The following is a 23,567-nucleotide window of genomic DNA, read 5'->3' as shown; positions in this document are numbered from 1 at the left end:
AAAGAATAGCTAGAAGAGATAAGAATGCCTTCTTAAATGAACAATGCAAAGAAATAGAAGAAAACAATAGAATAGGGAGGACCAGAGATCTTTTCAAGAAAATTGGAGAGATGAAAGGAACGATTCATGCAAAAATGAGCATGATAAAGGACCAAAATGGCAGGGACCTAACAGAGGCAGAAGAGATTAAGAACAGGTGGCAAAATTACACAGAAGAACTATACAAGAATGAGCTTAACGTCCCTGATAATCACAATGAGGTGGTCACTGACCTCGAGCCAGACATCCTAGAATGTGAAGTGAAGTGGGCCTTAGAAAAGCTGAGCAACAACAAAGCTAGTGGAGGTGACCGTATTCCAGCTGAGCTATTCAAAATCTTAAAAAACGATGCAGTAGAAGTGCTACACTCAATTTGCCAGCAAATTTGGAAAACTCAACAGTGGCCACAGGATTGGAAAAGATCAGTTTACATTCCAATTCCAAAGAAAGGCAGTGCCAAAGAATGTTCAAACTATCGCACCATTGCACTCATTTCTCATGCTAGTAAAGTTATGCTTAAAATTCTACAAGCTAGACTCCAGCAGTATGTGGATCGAGAACTACCAGAAGTACAGGTAGGATTTCGAAGAGGCAGAGGAACTAGAGATCAAATTGCTAACATACGCTGGATCATGGAGAAAGCTAGAGAGTTCCAGAAAAACATCTACTTCTGCTTCATTGAGTATGCTAAAGCCTTTGATTGTGTGGATCATAACAAACTGTGGCAAGTCCTTAAAGAGATGGGCATACCAGACCATTTTATTTGTCTCTTGAGAAACCTATATGCGGGCCAAGAAGCAACAGTGAGAACTGGACACGGAACCACTGACTGGTTCAAAATTGGGAAAGGAGTCCGGCAAGGCTGTATACTGTCGCCTTGCCTATTTAACTTATATGCAGAGCACATCATGAGAAATGCAGGGCTAGATGAATCAAAAGTTGGAATTAAGATTGCCGGAAGAAACATCAACAACCTAAGATATGCAGATGATACCACTCTAATGGCAGAAAGTGAAGAGGAACTAAAGAGCCTCTTGTTGCGAGTGAAGAAGGAGAGTGCAAAACTTGGGTTGAAACTAAATATTAAGAAAACCAAGATCATGGCATCCGGCCCTCTCAATTCCTGGCAAATAGATGGGGAGGAAATGGAGGTAGTGACAGATTTTATTTTCCTGGGCTCCAAGATCACTGCAGATGGGGACTGTAGCCAAGAAATTAAAAGACGCTTGCTCCTTGGTAGGAAAGCCATGGCAAATCTAGACAGCACACTAAAAAGCAGAGACATCACCCTGTCAACAAAAGTGCGTATAGTCAAGGCTATGGTCTTCCCAGTTGCAATGTATGGCAGTGAAAGCTGGACCATAAGAAAGGCTGAGCGCCAAAGAATTGAAGCCTTTGAACTATGGTGCTGGAGAAGACTCCTGCGAGTCCCTTGGACTGCAAGACGATCAAACCGGTCAGTCCTAGAGGAGATCAACCCTGACTGCTCTTTAGAAGGCCAGATCCTGAAGCTAAAACTCAAATACTTTGGCCACCTAATGAGAAGGAAGGACTCACTGGAGAAGAGCCTAATGCTGGGAAAGATTGAGGGCAATAGAAGAAGGGGACGACAGAGAATGAGGTGGCTGGATGGAGTCATTGAAGCAGTAGGCGTGAGCTTAGATGGACTCCAGAAGATGGTAGAGGACAGGAAGGCCTGGAGGAACATTGTCCATAGGGTCGCGATGGGTCGGACATGACTTCACAACTAACAACAACAATCAACATCTGGGATCACGCCCCCGCTGTCTTTAAGCGGTGGTGCACTCCGACCCTCTGGTTGGTACCCGCTTATCCAGAGGTGAGGGGGATCAGGCCCCTGAGCTCAGGCTGGTATATTTTAATGCCAGATCCATTGTGAACAAAGGTCCCCTCTTCTGTGACTTGATCGAGGAGGAACGCGCGGATCTGGCATGCATTACCAAAACCTGGTTGGGCTCAGAGGGAGGTGTCCCTCTGACTGAGCTTTGCCCTCCAGGTTTCTGTGTGCTTTACCGGCCACGGGCTCAGGGTAGGGGCGGGGGTGTGGCGGTGGTTATACGGGAGACCTTATGTCTGTGGGAAACCACTGTTGTACAGATGGGCAAGAGTGAGCCTCTCCTCCTGAGGTGTGGCCCTGGGGCTCAGTTGGGCTTGTTGCTGACATACCTGGCACCCAGCAGTGTAGCAACGGCCCTGCCTGGGCTTCTCGACGCCCTTTCAGGGTTGGTGGTTGAGTTTCCCAAACTTATAGTTTTGGGCAACTTTAACCTTCCTTCCCTGGGGGGGATCGTCAGAGTTAGCTTGGGAGTTCATGGCCTCCATGATGGCCATGGACCTGAACCAAATAATTCAGGGTCCGACTCATGAGGGGGGTCACACTCTTGACCTAGTTTTTCTATCTGGACAGTGGTTTGATGATCTGGGAGGGGGCTCGCCAACTGTTATCCCCCTGTCATGGTCCGATCATCATGTTGTGATTCAGGGCCAGCCTGTGGGTCTGGCAGCCGGCTCGGATGTCTCGGATGACTCAGATGAGGGGGAGGAGGAGGGTGTTGAAGACGAACTTGCTGATGATGGCTTGGAGGCTTCGCAGAGCCCCCAGCCAGGGCCCTCTTCTCAGCTGCGCGAGCCCGACAGTGCGGATGATGATGACCCACAGCTGGCCCTGTTCAAGGACGCCCGACGCAGGAGGCAGTCAAGCAGGAACAAGCAGAGAAAGGCTGTGGGACTCCTCGGAAGGAGGCACAGGGAGGCCACGCCCTGAACTCTAATAAAGGGAGTGTTTGGGGAAGGGCTGGTTGCTGAAAGCAACCGCTCCGTTTGAGGATCACAGTTCCAGTGTTTTGTTTCTTGTTCTGTTGTTTGTGTAATAAATCTTGGCAGACGCCTTCCAGCTTCAGACGCTCTCCAGCCTCTGCCGTTTGTACAGGGGTTGCCTTTCTGCAAGGCCGGTAGCAGGCTGGTTCAGAACACATCACCTCCTGCGGTTGGTCTTCCGCTTTGCCACCCCTCGCTGCTGGGCTGCGGAACTGACCAGGTGGTTCCGCCTGAGGCGCCTAATGGATCCGGATCGGTTCCAGACGGTGCTTGGGTCTATACCTACCTCCCTCACTCACAGCTCGGCCGACGTCTTGGTGGAGGCCTGGGAGAGGGCTGCCACCGAGGCGCTTGACTGTATTGTACCCTTGCGACCCCTGACCCGGCGCAGATCCCGGTGGGCTCCGATCCAAATCTCAACCGATTGCGGCGATGAGGATGGCGAAGTCTAATTACTTCACTGCCCTCATCACCTCCACAGATAATCGCCCGGCTGCCCTGTTTAGGGTGACTCGCTCCCTCCTTAATCGGGAGGTGAGGGAGGAGCCCTTGCAGGGGCGGGCCGAGGAGTTTAGCCATCATCTTGCGGACAAAATCGCTCAGATTCGGGCCGGTCTGGACTCTGACTGGGCAGAGACTGACGGGGAGGAAACGAGAGGTCTTGAGAATGTCATTTGGAGTGAATTCGATCCTGTGTCCCCGGATGAGGTGGACAGGACCATGAGGAGACTGAGCTCCACCACATGTTTATTGGACCTGTGCCCCTCCTGGCTGGTGTATTCAGCTCAGGAGGAAACATGAGGCTGGTTCCAGGCAGTAATAACTGCTTCTTTGAGAGAGGGTACCTTCCCTACTGCCTTGAAAGAGGCGGTGGTGAGGCCCCTTCTCAAGAAGCCTGCTCTGGACCCAGCTATTTTAAATAACTATCGTCCGGTCTCCAACCTTTGCTTTTTAGCGAAGGTTGTTGAGAGTGTGGTGATGCATCAGCTTCCTTTGTTCCTGGAGGAAACTGATTATCTAGACCCATACCAATCGGGCTTCAGGCCTGGGTACAGCACGGAGACGGCATTGGTCGCGCAGATGAATGATCTCTGGCGGGCTCGGGACAGGGGATGTTCCTCTGTCCTAGTCCTGTTAGATCTCTCAGCTTTTGATACCATCGACCATGGTATCCTACTGCGGCATCTCAGGGGGTTGGGAGTGGGGGGCACCGTTTACAGTGGTTCTACCTCCTGGGCCACTCACAGTTGGTGTTGACGGGAGGGCAGACGTCCGCCCCGAGGCCTCTTGTTTGTGGAGTTCCTGAGGGGTCGGTTCTCTCTCCCCTCTTGTTCAACATCTATATGAAGCCGCTGGGTGAGCTCATTCATGGTTTCGGGGTGGGATATCATCAGTATGCTGATGATACCCAGCTTTTTCTTTCCACCCCGAACCAACCCAGTGATGCCCTCGACGTGATGTCCCGTTGCCTGGAGGCGGTCTGGGTTTGGATGGGGAAAAACAGGCTTCGACTCAATCCCGCCAAGACTGAGTGGCTGTGCATACCGGCATCTCGGGAGAACCAGTTTTGTCCATTGTTAACTATGGGGGGTGAGGTGTTACCCCCCGTTGATAGGGCTCGCAACATGGGTGTTCTCCTGGATTCACGGCTCAGTTTGGAAGATCATATAGGAGCCGTGACCAGGGGGGCTTTTGCCCAGGTTCGCCTGGTGCGCCAGTTGCACCCCTATTTGGACCAAGATGCCCTACGCACAGTCACTCATGTGCTCGTGACCTCCCGGTTAGACTACTGCAACGCTGTCTAAATGGGGCTGCCCTTGAGGACCACTCGGAGGCTTCAGCTGGTGCAGAATGCGGCCGTGCGAGTTGTGATGGGAGTCTCCCGATACTCCTGTGTAACACCTCTTCTCCGTGAGCTACATTGGCTTCCAGTTGCCCTCCGGGTAAGATTCAAGGTGCTGGTGATGACCTATAAAGCCCTAAATGGCTTGGGTCAGGACTATCTAGGGAACACCTGCTGCTGGCATCAACTTCCCATCGTCCTGTGCACTCCCATAGAGAGGGCCTCCTTAGGGTGCCGCCAGTCAGGGAATGCCGGCTGGTGATCCCCAGAGGGAGGGCATTCTCTGTGGGCACGCCTGCCCTTTGGAATGATTTACCTGTGGAACTCCGGACTGCCCCTGACCTGCGCTCGTTTCGCCGGGACCTGAAAACCTGGCTTTTCCATCCATCTGGCCTGGACTGAGGGGGTTTTTAGTTTTAAGTTTTAACATTGTTTTATTGTTGGGCTATTATTAATTTAATTCTTTTTAATTCTATTTTTATCTTAATTTATATTGTCTTTTAAATATTGCCCTGTAAACCACCCTGAGTCCTTCGGGAATAGGGCGGTATAGAAAACTAAATAAATAAATAAATTATTATTATTATTATTATTATTATTATTATTATTATTATTATTATTATTATTATTATCATCATCATCATCATCACCTTGTGTCTCAATTATTGCAGCTTGGTCTATATAAGGCTGCTCTTGAAAACCACTTGGAAGCTTTATTTGGTCCAGCATGCAGTAGACAACAGTTGGCAAAATTTGCTCATGTAAATTAAGGAGGTTTTTATGGCTACCAGTAAGCTTCCAGTTCCAATTCAAGGGAGAAAGTAGTTAAAGTCACATATATTGTAGATCAGAGTCTGGATATCTCTGCTATTTTAAAGAGAAGAGATAGGCAGTTTATTATATCTGTTTTTCATCTACATTCCTCAGTCAGTAAAAATTACAGATATCAGTTACACAAAATTTAATCACATTAGGACCCAATATCTGCTCACAGCTAAGTAGTTTTTATGCTTTTGTACTGAACAGACGGAATCTTCAATTTCTTAATGTATTGGTCTTTGAATCTGAAATAAAGCTGCATCAATTCCCTTAGTATATGACTGGAACCCCTTTTTATCAGGACTATCTTACCTGAAAATTAATCCAAAGAGGAACTAGATGGTTCCTCTGTACTTGCACTTCATTGAATATATGCTCTGTACTTGCACTTCATTGAATATATGCTCTCTTATTGGCAATATATACTGTCCCAGAAGACATAATGTCTTTGAAGATGGATCTCATTAATAGAGAGAGACATGGCATTCAAAAATGTATGTATATTTTAAGCCAAACTACCTCTAAAACCAGTTATTAAATGAGAAAACCAGTTCTAACTTATCACCTTTACAAATTTAACTTCAAAGGACCTCAAAGAATAAAGCAGCATTTTTAAGACAATAGTTTGAAGATAAAAAATGCAGCTGGTACAGACCACAGTGACCAAGGAAGACGATCCTACTTCGAAGAATTCTTCTGGAAAGGAAAGGATTCCTGCCTTTACATAGAAGAAGCAGTGATGGGTCATGCTGATCAGAGACCCCAAGTAGCAATCCATCATCCAGAGAGCCTTTCAAGAGAAGCCTTTCTGGGGAACGCACTTTGTAATATGATGGAGAGAGATTCCAAAGAAAGCCTATTGACAAATATCACTTTCTGTTCATCCATGTGGAAATAAATGATCCAAGCAGACATAGTCTGGAAGATACTGCAAGGGACTATAAGGAATTGGGCAGTGGTAAAAACACTGACAGTACATGTATTACATTTATCATGGGTACATTTCTTTCCTTCCTGTTGAAAGCTCCAGGAAGAAAGAAGAAAAATAATAAAATAATGGCAACAATAGACTACACTGATGGTGCAGATAAAGCAGTTGGGATGCAACAAATGCCAAAAATAATTTTAGAAAGTTTCTTTCAACATGTAAAAAGCAAGGGAAAAAAGTCAGGGAAATTATCAGTCCACTAATGGGATGACAAGGAGTTGATGGGTAGCAGGGAGAAAGTGGAACTGCTTAATACATTCTTTGCATCTCTTTAGACAAAAGGGAAAAAATTCAACCTATCAACAGTAGAAGACAGAATAGGGATACAAATCAAAATAGGCAAACAAGAAAAAATGATAAGAGGACACCTATCAACACTAGACCAAGATCCAAGATCAGGGACTGCTGGCAAGAGATAGGGTGCTTCTCATGACAACTGGAAAAATATGTTTGTGAGGTCCTTTGGAAGGAAGAAAAGAATCTAGAAAACAATGTGGCACCCAAATATGTATCCAGATTCTTCATTGCATTGTTGAGTGTTCCATATGCAGAAGAGACAAAGGGATCTACCCACCTAGTCTTGCAACGATGACCAACAGCAATAAAAATAGCTTCTTTAGCTAGATCAAAAGAAAAAGAAGGGATAATGGAAGGAAGGAAGGTTTGAGCCAAGTGGTAAGAGTGGATTTTAGGATAATAAAATTTTGGGGGAAGAGGGCAGAGATTGTTAATTTCTACTTTGCTTTTGGTCTTCTCTATCACAGGAGACTTGTGTTTGGATGAACCTAAGTTTAATATATTGAAAAAAGAAGGACATGGCAATCCAAAGTTATGGAATCAGGTATCGTATATTATCTGCCTATCATGTATTAGGACTCCAGGACCAGTATCCAACAGTTGTGAAAGAACTTTTGGTTATTCTATTAGAGCCTCTTTCTTGATCTTTGAGAAATCAAAATGAATGGGCATAACACCAGAAACTGGAAGAAAAATAAATGTTATTTCTATAGTCAATAAGGGGAAAAAGAAGACCAAGTTATTATGGATGATGAGCTTGACTTCAATACCATGCAAAACTCTGAAGCAGATTAGTAAATAGTCAGTATGGGTGTATTTATAAAAGAATGGCAGGAGCCAGTATGGGCTTATGAAGAATAAATCATGTTAAACCAATCTGATCTTTTTCATGGCATGACCAATTGACTTTGCTATGGGAAAATGATGAATATGGTATACCTCAAGTTTAGCAAAGCAGTCAGCAAATTATTCCATGAGATTCTATTAGAGAAGATGACAAATTATGGACTGCCCTATGCTGCCATTACGTGGATACAAATCTTTCTTCCATTCCCAGTAAGTGTATATCACATCAAGCTATGTGAAATCTTATGTGGTGTACACACACCAGGCAATAAATACCAAAAGTATAGTATGAAATTCTGTTACACTCTATGCTGTTCAATGAGGAATTAAATAACATGATTAACAAATTTTCAGATGACACAAAAGGTAGTGATTCTATCAACAATTTTAGAGGAAAATATCAACATAAGCCAGAAAAATGGTAAAAAAGCCAAGATGAGTTTCAAAAGGGACAAATACTAAGTCCTATATGTGGATAGTCAAAATAGAAGGCATGAACGTAGATTAGTGCCAAAATTATCTGAGACTGTTGATTATGATGAACATCAGCCAACAGTACAATGCAGATGCAGAAAAGCCAAGGACAATATAAGACCAAATTAATCAAATTACAATGTCAGCTTTAAGATTCATTATTTCCTTTGTGTTATGAGTTGAGCAGGCGACACCTAGAATATTGCCTAGGTTCTGGTGTTGCATTTTAGGTGGATATTTACAAATTGGAGTATGTCAAAAAGGAGAGTAACCAAGAAAAAAGGCCTATGGAAAAGAAACTTTTGAGAGATAGTTGGAGGCATTGAATATTTTTAGCTTGCAGAATGAAAGACAGTGGAGAGATACACTAGCAGTCTTCTAATATTTGAATGGCTACTATGGAAAAAATGAAGCAAAATTGTTCAGAATTCTTCCAGAAGGAAGGATATTTTGGCTGAATAGTAGAAAACATTTCCTCACAGTAAGAGCTGTTCAACAATGAAAGCACTATGGCAGGAGATAATAGAGTCAATGTGTGTGAATTGGGTCACTATATTAATGTGTTAAATAAATAAATGTTGAATGTTTTTAAGCAGTAACTGAATGAGAGACTCCTGGGGATTTAGTGGTAGTGAATTTCCTGCACTGAATAAAGTCAATGGATTGCACTTGTGGTAACTCAAATCACAGATAGAAAAAACTCATTATTTAAGATATTCAGTATTATACATAGATGTTATTTACTATAGTAAATATAAATCTATGACAAAGCTGTGAGCAAATGTTATTAATAAATTAAATCCTGCAGTACATTAAATTAAAAAGGCAATGAATCTCAACAATGAAAGAAAAAGTCATCAAAAGCATAATATATGCCCAAATATTCTTCTAAAGAACCATGTATTTACAGTCCTTCAGAAGTGCAATAAGATGGCTGAGATTTGGATAGCTAAGGCAAGCTGCTGCAAAAAGGGGTTCAGTTCATAGGGATCTACTCAATCCTTTGTAGATGGCAGTAATCAAGAAAACCATCTCTTCTAGATCTCACCAGACAACCACACATTCACTCAGGCACTATGGTTCAAAAAAGCAGTAAATACTTAGAAATTTACTGTATAAAAAAGGTGACTTAGCTCATCCCATCCCTATTTAGACTGTTTGATTTTAGAAATTATTTTTAAAAAATTAAGATTTGAATCAGATAAATCAAATATACAATATTCAGAAGCATGATTTATTTGACATCTCCTGGGTACAATTCAATATTTGTGGGGTAATTTGGTTTTTCCAAATTGGACTGGTGACTCAGTGAATAGCCAGTCTCAATGTTTATAGTTCTACATCTACAGGAGAATGGAAATATTGTGGACAATTGCACTGTGCATGAAGAAATGTCTCTTCAATGGCATCTTCAGATAGTACATCTGAATGGAAAAAGAACTGCTTGAATGGTGAATTGTATGCATTATTCTGCCTAGTAAAATCTAACCTGATAGTGTCCTCTTCATTGTAAAGGATCTAATTCCTATTCATTGTTTCATAAATGTATTTATGTAAGATAAATTAGGTTCTGGGACTCTGACACAGAATATCTTTTTGATGACTAGTCTTCTCAACAGAAGAAAACAAGTTGCTGAATAATAATTGTAATGCCACAATCCTCTGAAAACATTGAAAAGGATGTGCATTGATCATTGAACAATTGGCATAGCAATTGGCCTTTTCTTCTGAAGCTGCATTTAGCAAAGAAGAAAATGAAAAGGCATTGCTTTGGTATTTAAAAATAAAATCTGCTGCAACAGGGCACAGCTGTGAAAAATTAAGCTTCATTTATACAGTTCTATAGTGTTTCAGCCTCTTAAACATTACATTATCTGAAGATCTACAGTGAATTGTCATTATGTTCAATTCTTGAGTAAGAGATTGCCCTTATTAAAAGATAAAACCAAATCACGACACTTGTTAGTTCAAAAAGTTAGTTTAAAATGTCTGGTGCTTAAGTAAATGTACAGTATATTCTTTTCTCCTCTATTTATACACTAATACTGTATGTCAGGACAATATTATTCAACTTTATCAATTCAATTTGCTACCTTTATATCCTATTTGTTTTGGGGTGATTCAGGGTTGCATTTATTCCATAATTTTTCTTCTCACAAAACAACTCTGAGTAGGTGTGCTTGAGAGATAGTGACTAACTATCACTCAATGAGTTTCTGTGGCTTAACATGGATTCGAAGGTGAGTTTCCCCTGTGTTACTTCAATGCCTAAAGTATTGAACAATGCTAGCAATGCTAGAGAACCCCTTGAGTATGTTTCTAAAATTCTAAGAAATCTGTTAATAATAGTTACTATGCTAAGTTAAATGCTAAGCAGTTGTGAATTATCCAAAACGGATTATGACAGCTTGATCTTCTAACAAGAGAAGTTTCACTGCATGTTAATCTAATCTATTGTTCTGAGGAAATGTAAGCTCTTTCATCCCTTAAAATTGATTTGATACGATAGAAACATAGTATGCAACCCAAAGCAACTTTTTTGAGTTGTGTTTAGGAAGAAAGATTTATCTAAGGGGAGCAAGAGACTATCAAAATAGTGGACTACTATCATGTCTGGACTGGGTTGATGAGGAAAGAAAGTATAACTTGGAATTTAGTAGTCCCCCCCAAAAAAATAGAATAAGTGTTTAAATAGAGCCAAGTTTGATGTAGTGGTTAAGGTATCAGTATAGAAACCAAGAGACTCGGCGTTCTATTCCCATCTTAAGCCTAAAGCTAACTGGTTGACTTTCAGCCAGTCACTCCTTCTGAGCCCTAGAAGGGAGGCAATGAGAAACCTTTTATGAAGAAACCTTGTGAAGAAAACTGCAGGGACTTGTCCAAATTGAACACGAGACAACAAACAGAAAACATGCAGCCATGTTTTCAATCCCTTTATCAACTATGAGAATCATGGATGCCTGAAGAGGTGACAAATGAAATGTGTGTTGTGGCATCAGACTTAAACCATGAGATTCAAATATTTGTATACAATATCAGGACAGAAATAGAAAAGACCAGGATTTGTGTAGTGATATTTTAATGTAGTTTTCATTACCCTTTGATCATTACAGTTCACATTGGATTCCTATGATAGAAGGGTCTGAATTTTCTTCTTTGTAACTAAGTAATATGTTGCATCTTGATTTGTGCATACTTTTTCACTATAAACTAATCAGGATTTTGCATGTCTGTTGTCAATGTGTTTATGAGAGTCTAACTAGCTGCTCAGTGGTGGGATTCAACTGGTTTGTACCACTTCAGCAGAACCGGTAGCTAATTTTTTGTTGCCCAGGCCCAGAATGGACTTCCAGAAGTGGCATCCACACAGAGAACCAGTTGTTCACATATCTGAATCCCACCATTGCAGCTGCTGCATAGATATAACATCTTGAGGTATGCTTTTGCTGTCCCCTCTTGGAGCATTTGAATGTGTTTGGGTGTATGCAGCAGAGGGAAGTGTAGGTAGGCTGTGTTTGCTGTGCTCCTAGTCATGGTCATGTGGTTGGGAGCGAAGGGCTTGGAATGGAACAGTCAGCAATATTCTGGACTCCTATCCAACTATTCCTCCATAAAGATGCACTGGGTATTTTTTTCCCCTGGTTATTTCTTTTCTGTAGACCTTGAGCTGATCTTGCCATTTTTCAAACTCAAACTTTCTTTTGTTTTCTTCTCCAATCACACCAAATTTGTTTTCAGAGAACCATTCTGGTAATAAATAGACAGATAGTATCCTGAGCCCCATTACACTGTCAGTCAGAAAAAATAAAAGTGTTCCAACAATGGTGTGCCAGAAAAACAAAAGGAGAGGTCAATATTTAAAAGTAACTTGGTCTTAAAAACAGTATATTATCTCACATATCAGTCTTCTATTTTACAAAGGTATATTTTGCAGTCCTGGCATATATTTAACTATAACCATGTGTAAAAAGACAACACAGATTTTAAAGATAACAAGGTACAAAATAAAATACAGCATTAAAACAAAGGAACTGAATTTTGATAGAACTATCATGACTACAAAAACATATTTTTTTCATTGTAATGATGTCTGCAGAAGCATTCTAAAATACTAGAATGAATTTTCATTTCTTAATTAATCCAACAGCAGAATCTATGATTTAAGAAACATACTCCATTTATTTATGCTTTCTGATGCACATGCAAAGTATTATATATAGAGAAAAATCATTGACATCACCAAATTTATCATTAAAGGCAAGATGTAGGATTAGAATACAAACCTATACACAAATAGACATGCACACATGTAAAACTGTCTACTTATTCTAATCAAAAGCCACCCTCTCAAGATATAGTTCTTAAAATCAGAACATTTGAAATGTCAAGTCTGATTTCAAATACTATTCTATGCAAATGGGAGGTGGGTGGAATGTCTTCTTTCAACTTATGCACATGTATTAGAATGTTCCTTTGTATTATGTACATAAAAATGCAAATGGAGCCTCTGTAAACAGTTGGCTTGCTTTTCTAAAGAAAAATTATCATTCAAAGAGTAACTTGGAAGAGAAAAATAATGACTTAACAAAAAACTGTTTTTCCCCAAAATGTATTATAAATCCATGCTCTTATCAAATTGAGTAAAATCAGTTGATCAGCTAAATTATAAGATTTCTGTGTTACTGCTTTTGGTTTGATGTTCATTGTTACTGTGTGCATAAGATATTTCTGAATAAATTTTAACTTGACAGTTTGTGTCATTATCTTAGAACTTAGTTGTTTATATTTTGAGGAGCTAAGGAAACATATGGATTAATGAATATAAAGCTAAATACATATTTTAGATACCTGCCTCCTTGGCAAACAAGGACTTGGGGTTTGAACTATTTAATTAGTTTAGAATACTTATAATAGAATACAGCAGTTGTAATGTATACTAGTTCAGTTGTTTGAGTAATGGTGTTAGAGGGGATTGTTGTAAGACTTCTATTTGCAGAACTCTATTTATGTCTCTACATCTAGAGAGAGGGGAAGGGGGGAGGGAGGGAGGGAGGGAGGGAGAGAGAGAGAGAGAGAGAGAGAGAGAGAGAGAGAGAGAAACTTGACATGCTAACTTTGCTCTTTCAAGAATTTTATGGAGTTGCAGATGGCTTATGAACTATAGGTTGCCCATTTCTGTTTTAGACTTTGTACAGAAGATAATTAGATCTGTAAATATGTTAAACTCATATATATTCTGTCCAGGTGTGTAGCAATCTGATGTAACTTTATCTCTGAAAAGTATTCTAAAGATCTTTAATTTGACTGCAATCATATATATATATATGTGTGTGTGTATGTATTTATATACATATATATATAAATCTAGAAAAAAGTAACAGGGAAATCCTTACCTTGAAGGGCCTGAAGGGTGCGCGTCTGTACAATAATGCAGAGTTGGAGGACCAATTGTGGGGCACTTTCCAGAAATGTAGCAAGCAAATGCAGCATACTCACATCTGCATACTCATAGACCATTTTCCAATAAAAACGCCATCTGTCACTCTCTCCACTCTGTCTACTCCGAATGCCCAAATATATAGTATGGAAATATCTAAAAAAAGTTTGAGAATACAGCTGAAATTGTAATATAGTGTAAATATTAAGTTTAATTTCTTTTCTATAGACATGATAAATAGAACTGATTAAAAATATACTGCTCAAAAAATAAAGGGAACAGAAAATAAGACATCCTACTATTAAATACAGTACATTGTGTTGTTTAAGTGTTCCCTTTATTTTTTTGAGCAGTATATATTTATTAAACAGAATTTTAATAAACATTAACTATATCTATAACTATGGATATTTATTGTTCAGCAAATGGATAGTTAGGCTTAAGCAAATACTTTGACTACATAAATCAAGAAGTTCCAAAAAGGAACCAGGGATGACTGATGGAAGGGGTTCAAAAAGTTGAGATGGTAGCTCTGCCTCTTTTTTCACACGGCACGATCCATGTGAAAAAAGGACCTGGCTTGCATTGCATGGTTGTGGCCTTGACTATTTTGTTCCCAACCAATCTTTGTGGATACCCAGAAGGAAGCACTGAAAATGGACTGAAGTAGGAAAAAAGTAAAAAAAAATGTACTGATTAATGAAATATGCGATTAAACAGTGTTAGTCATTGTAGTGCTATCAAGAAGCAGGAAGGGAAGTAGAAAACAACAACACACTAACTTTCCCAAAGATCCTTATCGGCATAAGCTACGATAGCAAGGTACAAAACACAAGTCTTTCAAAAAAGCACCCATAGCAGCCAAGGGCTGCACCAGCAAAGTAACAACCCAACATCCCAACAGAGAAGCTATATAAGAACACTATTTAGACAAGGACAAACACAGTACAGCAACCCTGAACAACACAATGGATATCCATGCAACTTCATCAAAAAGTGCCTGGCCACTGAACCCAATATAGCACAACACAAGCTGTGAAAATGATAACACTGGCATACATCAAAAACATTACAGAAACCACCAACAGACTATTGCAAACATATGGCATCAACATACCACACAAACCAACTAAAGCTCCCAAAACATCCTAAGTAAACCAAAAGACACAGCAGCTGCAGAAGAAAAAAAAAACAGGAGTTATCTACAACATATAGTGTAAGAATTGCACTGCAGTTAGATAGGACAAACAGGCAGAAGATTAGCAGAGTGCATCCATGAACACCAATTAGCAGTCAAAAGACATGACGAAAATATCCTTAATTTCACAACACATAAATAGATTTAATCTATTCAATCTTTTGGAAATTGTGACCATTCTAGACCATGGTAAGCCCCCTAGAAAATTCTTGGAAGTCTGGCAGTCTGACAAATTGGTCATCTAAAGAAACATAGACATAAACATCATATTGTGCAAAAGGGACAATCGATTATTAACTAGCCAAAAAGAGAACAAAAAGAGCCAAATATGTCCTCATGAACAATCAACACCCAGATGAACAGAGACCAACACCAACATTAACATTAGACACAATAATCAAGAAGCAAACAATATCCCAATCAAGAAACTGCCAAACAAGCTAATCTTAAACAGCCCAACCAAAGAATCACAAGACTACTCCCACCAACACTGACAGAGCAAGCCACTAGAATATAAAATAAGAGCAAACCCCATTCCATTTTTTTGTAATATATTTTATTATTTTTTTAACATAATCATCAGCAATATCTGGTAAACAGCATGTTGCCTGGGTTTATATTTACAATCAACAACAATTAATTTCTATAATTCCATACTCCACATAATAGCTTTCCTTGATTTTCTCTTCTTCCAATAATATTCTCTTTTATTGACCTTAAATTAGTACATTTCTTAGTAATTTTAGTAGATAACAATTGAATATAGACATTTTTCTAGTATTTCTACAAGTAACAACCACATCAATATAAATCTTCTTTTGTTTCCCCTCAATGTTCAAAAAACATTTTTCCCTGTTAAGAGTTAATTGCACTTAAATATTTAAGTCTTTTTCCTCATAAAAGCCATCCCAACACTTACGTTTCTCATATCTTAAAAAGAGAGAAGAAAAAAGAAAGAATATATTACTTGAAGAACATATCCCTCTTAAGCTAAAATACATTTATGTCCAAAAATTTTTCTATTCTTTTTAAACATATTCCAATATTTAATCTTTAAGTATTCCATCTAATAAATCCACAGCAAATCTTTTTAAACTATTAAAGACATTCTTATTAATTAAATTTTTCTTAAAATCCATTATCCTTAAGTATCTAAAACATTTCCCTCATATAAATCATCCCAAAATTTGTACAATACTATATTGCTTAAAAAGCCTATCCCTCTTAAACTAAAATTTATTTATATCCAAAATTTAATTTATTTAACCATATTCAAACAAGTGCTTAATTTTTAAATATTCCATCTGATAAGTCCCACCATCTAATTTCTTAAATTTAGCATTCTTTTTTTGCCAAGCATCTTTCCTAATCAGTGTGCTCCTCTGAACCAAAGGATCTTCCCATAGTTTTGTAAATATTGTTGTAGGTATGAGAGATGAGTCAAGTAAGGTCTTTTGTGGAGATGCTTCGCCTCATCATATTCCTTGAAAATCTTTTTTTCTTTCTCTCATAGTTCCTCTTATCATTTTTTGTCTCTCCAATTCTTGTAGTTCTCCTTTTTTCTTGACTTTAGACTTATTTTGCAATCTTGAAGTATAAATTGTCTTTTCCATGTCCAATATTTCCTACAGGGTTTTCTCCACCTGGGTTAAATCATTTTTCCTTCCACTATTAAATTTCATCTTTAAGCTTCTTTCCTCTGGTATATGCTCAGATATCTGATTTACTTGATTGCTCTCTTTTGTTGTTTTCTGAGAGTTTGTTTGGTGTGAAGTTAAATTGAGGATATGTTCATTTAAATTTTCAAAATTATTTTTGATTTCCTCGTGATTTGAAGTCATTGTGATTTGTATTAGTTGTAACATAGCATACATTTCCTCATGGAAAGTATTTGTCTTTTCTTGATATGTTTTTTCTGCAGACCTCTAATGTTCCATGATAGCCAAAAATCAAAGTTTTCCTATCTCTGCAAAGAGCTTTAAAGTCACAGTTCAACAAGTATTTATAATTCAGGAAGGTCAATTTTTTTTTAGTTTTATAGTTCTCACTTTATAGATAGCCCAAAATATTTTCTTTTATTAGTGCTGTTCTTTGTTTAGTTAAGGCTTTGAAGGTCACAATAATAAGTTACCTTTTCCTAGACTTGCCAATTCCTGTTTAGTTCAGCCATAATTATGTATTTGTCAGCACCAGTTCATGTTTCAATTTTCAAAACAGGCAATTTCCTTTTATGTTCATTAATAATCTTTTGCCAGGAAAATCTTATTTCCACCAATTTCACACTTATCCAGATTTAAGTCTTATATTTATTTCATTTCAATATGTTTCTTTCCCCAGTATGAATTTAATTTGCTGCTTCCGTCTATAGTGGGGTGAAGCAAAAATCCCCCTCCTCTCACTTTCAGAGGATTTTTGTTTTCTTGTGGGTTTTTTCCCCAGGAGATCAATCAGGTAGAAGAGAGAGAATCAATATTCTTACCCAGTTGCAGACACATTGTTTACAATCAAGCTTAACTTAGCACTTTTTGGCTTCAGCTGCTTGTAGCTTAGGTTAGACTCTGGAGTGATGCTAGCCTTTCTACTGTTGGTTTCTGGAAGGCTTCTCCTAACCGACCGGATTGACTGCCATTTCTCCACGGTCAGTGGGGCTTCCTTCCTTTTTTGCTGTCTTTTCAGGGTGACTTTTGGCCCATTTAGAGTCCCCAAACAGAGAAGAATCGGCCATAGGGTGCGGAGCCCCACGATCCCTCTGCTACTTGTGCTACTGTGAAAAACTGGAATCGGCCAATTTAGGTAATGAAACATCTGCAAGAAAACAACCAAGCTCAGAGAGCACCAAGGACTACTCAGAAGCAATATATTAGAACTGATTGGATCTAGCTATTTATCTATCTATCTATCTATCTATCTATCTATCTATCTATCTATCTATCTATCTGTCGAGACTCTAGAAAGAGTACAGAGAAGAGCAACAAAGATGATTGGGGGACTGGAGGCTAAAACATATAGGGAACAGTTGCTGGAATTGGGTATGTGTAGTTTAACGAAGAGAAGGGTGAGGGGTGACATGATAGCAGTGTTCCAATATCTCAGGGGCTGCCACAAAGAAGAGGGAGTCAAGCTATTCTCCAAAGCACCTGAAAGCAGGACAAGAAGCAACGGATGGAAACTAGTCAAGGAGAAAAGCAACCTAGAACTAAGGAGAAACTTCCTGACAGTTAGAACAACTAACCAGTGGAACAACCTGCCTCCAGAAGCGGTGAATGCTCCAACACTGGAAGTTATTAAGAAGAGACTGGACAGCCATTTGTCTGAAATGGTATAGGGTTTCCTGCCTGAGCAGGGGGTTGGACTAGATGACCTCCAAGGTCCCTTCCAACTTATTATCTATCTATCTATCTATCTATCTATCTATCTATCTATCTATCTATCTATCTATCTATCTATCTATTTATTATGCTACCCATCTTCCTACTTGACTCTGGGTGGTATGATTTGATTTGTAGCCAAGCTGTTGAGGTTGAATTCCCAAATGAATATTTTCAAAGATTTTTTTTAGGAACACATGTTATAAAAAAGATATGATAAGATAAGATGATAAGATAAGATAAGATAAGATAAGATAAGATAAGATAAGATAAGAAGATAAGATAATGTTTATTGTCATTTTTTACTGTGGGCACAATGGCACACATCAAAAATGAAATTTAAAGTTAAAAAAAAAGAACAGTATGACAGTGGGTACAATTGATTGACTTATTCAAGCAGAGCCTAGGTAGCCCTACATCTGAGGTACTATAATTTTGTTTTCTTCATTGAGCAGGGATTGACCTCACCTAAAGGATGCCTTCCAACTCTGTGATCCTATGTATCTAACTTGCGAGAATTTTTCAAAAATGATTGATGATTTCAAGTAAGAATGCCATACAGAATTACATGCAAGTCAGATAGGTAAGCTAAATAAATTCAATAAACAAACTCTACTAAACTATGGAAGTAATTTTCACTCCAATTCTAAATGGATAATAAAATTACCATCATTACTATTTCTTTAAGAAAAATCCCAAATGGAAATTTCTAGGAACATTTTGAAAATCTTCCAGAATTAATATTGTAACTTTTACAGCATTGAGTGATCTTATCAGCAAGTATAAGACTGCAGCCCTTAATCATTCTATACCATATCTGTCACCAGTCATGTCTGAAATATTTGTATAACTATTGACAGAATACATTAGATTGTGTCTTGAGGAATCTTTGAGGTTTTGTGGCATTCTATGAAAAAGGACCCCCTTCATGGATTACTGCCTTGTCGTGGCGAAGGGGCTTGCGTAATTCAATGAAGCTATGAGCTATGCCGTGCAGGGCCACCCAAGACGGAAAGGTCATAGCAGAGAGTTCTGACAAAACGTGATCCACTGGAGAAGGAAATGGCAACCCACTCCAGTATCTTTGCCATGAAAACCCTATGGACAGTACCAAAAGGCAAAACGATATGACGCTGGAAGATGAGCCCCTCAGGTCGGAAGGCGTCCAATATGCTACTGGGGAAGAGCAGAGGGCTAGTACTAGTAGCGCCAGAAAGAATGAAGCGACTGGGCCAAAGCCGAAAGGACGCTCAGCTGTGGATATGTCTGGTGGTGAAAGGAAAGTCCGATGCTGTAAAGATTTTTTCTCCATAGGAACCTGGAATGTAAGATCCATGAATCAAGGAAAGCTGGACGTGGTCAAACAAGAGATGACAAGACTGAACATCGACATCTTAGGTATCAGCGAACTAAAATGGACAGGAATGGGTGAATTTAATTCAGATGACCATCAGGTATACTACTGCGGGCAAGAATCCCTCAGAAGAAATGGAGTAGCCTTCATAGTCAATAAAAGAGTAGGAAAAGCAATACTGGGATACAATCCTCAAAATGACAGAATGATCTCAGTTCAAATCCAAGGCAAACCATTCAATATCACAGTAGTCCAAGTCTATGCCCCAACCACCGGTGCTGAAGAGGATGAAATTGACCAGTTCTATGAAGCCCTACAGCACCTTATAGAACTAACACCAAAAATGATGTCCTTATCATCATGGGGGATTGGAATGCTAAAGTAGGAAGCCAAAAGATAACCGGAATAACAGGCAAGTTTGGCCTTGGAGTACAAAATGAAGCAGGGCACAGGCTGATAGAATTTTGTCAAGAGAATACGATGGTCATAGCAAACACTCTTTTCCAACAACCCAAGAGACGGCTCTACACATGGACATCACCAGACGGTCAACATAGAAATCAGATTGACTATACAGTATGCTCTGCAGCCAAAGATGGAGAAGCTCTATACAGTCAGTAAAAACAAGACCAGGAGCTGACTGTGGCTCAGACCATGAGCTTCTTGTTGCAAAGTTTAGGCTTAAACTGAAGAAAGTAGGGAAAAGCACCAGGCCAGTCAGGTATGAATTAAATCATATCCCCGTTGAATATACAGTAGAGGTGACAAATAGATTTAAGGAATTAGATCTGATAGACAGAGTGCCTGAAGAACTATGGACAGAGGTTCGCAACATTGTACAAGAGGTAGCAACCAAAACCATCCCAAAGAAAAAGAAATGCAAGAAAGCAAAATGGCTGTCTGAGGAAGCTTTGCAAATAGCTGAGGAAAGGAGGGAAGCGAAAGGCAAGGGAGAAAAACATAGATATGCCCAATTGAATGCAGAATTCCAGAGAATAGCTAGAAGAGATAAGAATGCCTTCTTAAATGAACAGTGCAAAGAAATAGAAGAAAACAATAGAATAGGGAGGACCAGAGATCTTTTCAAGAAAATTGGAGAGATGAAGGGAACGTTCAATGCAAAAATGGGCATGATAAAGGACCAAAATGGCAGGGACCTAAGAGAGGCAGAAGAGATTAAGAAGAGATGGCAAAATTACACAGAAGAACTATACAAGAATGAGCTTAACGTCCCTGATAATCACAATGAGGTGGTCACTGACCTCGAGCCAGACATCCTAGAATGTGAAGTGAAGTGGGCCTTAGAAAAGCTGAGCAACAACAAAGCTAGTGGAGGTGACAGTATTCCAGCTGAGCTATTCAAAATCTTAAAAGACGATGCAGTAGAAGTGCTACACTCAATTTGCCAGCAAATTTGGAAAACTCAACAGTGGCCACAGGATTGGAAAAGATCAGTTTACATTCCAATTCCAAAGAAAGGCAGTGCCAAAGAATGTTCAAACTATCGCACCATTGCACTCATTTCTCATGCTAGCAAAGTTATGCTTAAAATCCTACAAGCTAGACTCCAGCAGTATGTGGATCGAGAACTACCAGAAGTACAGGCAGGATTTCGAAGAGGCAGAGGAACTAGAGATCAAATAGCCAACATACGCTGGATCATGGAGAAAGCTAGAGAGTTCCAGAAAAACATCTACTTCTGCTTCATTGACTATGCTAAAGCCTTTGATTGTGTGGATCATAACAAACTGTGGCAAGTTCTTAAAGAGATGGGAGTACCAGAACATCTTATTTGTCTCTTGAGAAACCTATATGCGGGCCAAGAAGCAACAGTGAGAACTGGACACGGAACCACTGATTGGTTCCAAATTGGGAAAGGAGTCCGGCAAGGCTGTATACTGTCGCCTTGCCTATTTAACTTATATGCAGAGCACATCATGAGAAAGGCAGGGCTAGATGAATCAAAAGTTGGAATTAAGATTGCTGGAAAAAATATCAACAACCTAAGATATGCAGATGATACCACTCTAATGGCAGAAAGTGAAGAGGAACTGAAGAGTCTCTTGTTGCGAGTGAAGAAGGAGAGTGCAAAAGTTGGGTTGAAACTAAACATTAAGAAAACCAAGATCATGGCATCCGGCCCTCTCAATTCCTGGCAAATAGATGGGGAAGAAATGGAAGTAGTGACAGATTTTATTTTCCTGGGCTCCAAGATCACCGCAGATGGGGACTGTAGTCAAGAAATTAAAAGACGCTTGCTCCTCGGGAGGAAAGCCATGGCAAATCTAGACAGCACACTAAAAAGCAGAGACATCACCCTGTCAACAAAAGTGCGTATAGTCAAGGCTATGGTCTTCCCAGTTGCAATGTATGGCAGTGAAATTTGGACCATAAGAAAGGCTGAGCGCCAAAGAATTGAGGCCTTTGAACTCTGGTGCTGGAGAAGACTCCTGCGAGTCCCTTGGACTGCAAGGCGATCAAACCGGTCAGTCCTAGAGGAGATCAACCCTGACTGCTCTTTAGAAGGCCAGATCCTGAAGCTAAAACTCAAATACTTTGGCCACCTAATGAGGAGGAAGGACTCACTGGAGAAGAGCCTAATGCTGGGAAAGGTTGAGGGCAAGAGAAGAAGGGGACGACAGAGAATGAGGTGGCTGGATGGAGTCACTGAAGCAGTAGGCGTGAGCTTAAATGGACTCCAGAAGATGGCAGAGGACAGGAAAGCCTGGAGGAACATTGTCCATAGGGTCGCGATGGGTCGGACACGACTTCGCAACTAACAACAACAACAACAACATGAAAAAGGACAAAAAAAGATCTTTCAATGAACCAATTTTCTACGACTAGAGATTTGTCTCATGATCAGAGATTTCAGAATTTTGTTGTTTTTTTCAACTAGCAAGTTCTGCTGCCTGAAAAAGTTTGAAATTTCTCTGTAAGATGAAACATGTCTCATTTCTGAATGATTTGCTGGGAAGAAGAGAATATTCCAAAAGTGGATAAGGGAAAGAAAAGAAATGTATGGGAATGAGATGAAAACATTAGAAGTTAATTTTTTTTCAGGTAACTTATCATTTTCCTTTAGTTGTTCGATTTTCATATCAAATTATGTAAAGCAAAGACAGAAAAATCTACCTGTCTTTTAGTTAAGTGTAAAATAAGCAGCACATAAGAATAAAATATACATTCTATGAAGACAAATAAGATAGGGGCAATATTTGACTTGCTTGGAATAAAAGAAAAGTGCTGATTTCATGCCTTCTACATTCTCTTACTAATGCAAGTTACCTAAGTATGCCATTTGCTATATTACATTCAAACATTTATAAAAAAGACAAGGGATAAAAAGCTAATGACTGATAAGAGATAAAGGAGAAATTGTCTGATTTGCTTTTTGTATCAAATAATACATTAAGCAATTTAGCTAAACAATAAACAGGCAATCTGTGTCATCTTTAAAGAACAGAGAATAAAAATCTCTATAGTTAGGATTTAGAAATAACATAAAACATAATTCAGGTAAGTGACTTTTTTCTTGTTGCCTAGCTACCAGAAAAAAATCATTATATTTTTAGCTCAACAGAAGTTATTGTTTATACAAACATTTATGGAACTATTTTTTTTCCTGAAATGTTTGCTTATCAGTTTTAACCATATATAAAAGTGTGGGGGAACATTAGTTTGTTTTCTTATTAGGGATATATGACATTTTTTCCAAAGCATAAAAATATTTTTATTGGATACCCAACTTTCATGAACATACAAAGTTGCCATTATAAAGTTTAATCTAAATTGATGCTCTTATCAAGTTGCAATTTTAAAGCTCAGTTCTTTCAAATATGTTGGAGTTTGATGGTTTTTTAAAATAAATTGGGCACTGAATATATTCTGAAACAAAGAATATAATATTTGAATATCTAGAAAGCAAATAGCAAAGTGTCAAACTAAATTACCATATATACTCATGTGTAAACTGACCTCTGAATTTTTAAACCAAATACTATGGGTTTTTTAAAAATGACATAGAGTGTCCTGCACGGGGTTGGACTAGAAGACCTCCAAGGTC

At 39.2% G+C, this 23,567-nt stretch overlaps 1 protein-coding gene across 1 annotated transcript in view; it reads right to left on the bottom strand.

Moving 5' to 3' along the window:
• Nucleotides 1-23,567, bottom strand: part of XKR4 (XK related 4) — a gene marked incomplete at its 5' end in the record, with an annotated part of 116,077 nt that overhangs the window by 24,716 nt on the left and 67,794 nt on the right. Inside the window, one exon of the mRNA XM_083359993.1 lies at nucleotides 13,538-13,737. Coding sequence (XP_083216119.1) covers nucleotides 13,538-13,737 — 200 coding nt within the window. The remainder of the gene's footprint in view (nucleotides 1-13,537; nucleotides 13,738-23,567) is intronic.

Source organism: Vipera ursinii (genome assembly GCF_947247035.1).
Source record: "Vipera ursinii genome assembly, chromosome: 3".
Classification (NCBI taxonomy): Eukaryota; Metazoa; Chordata; class Lepidosauria; order Squamata; family Viperidae; genus Vipera; species Vipera ursinii.
The sequence above is the reverse complement of the archived record's forward strand: the minus strand, read 5'-3'. Positions and strand labels throughout refer to the sequence as shown.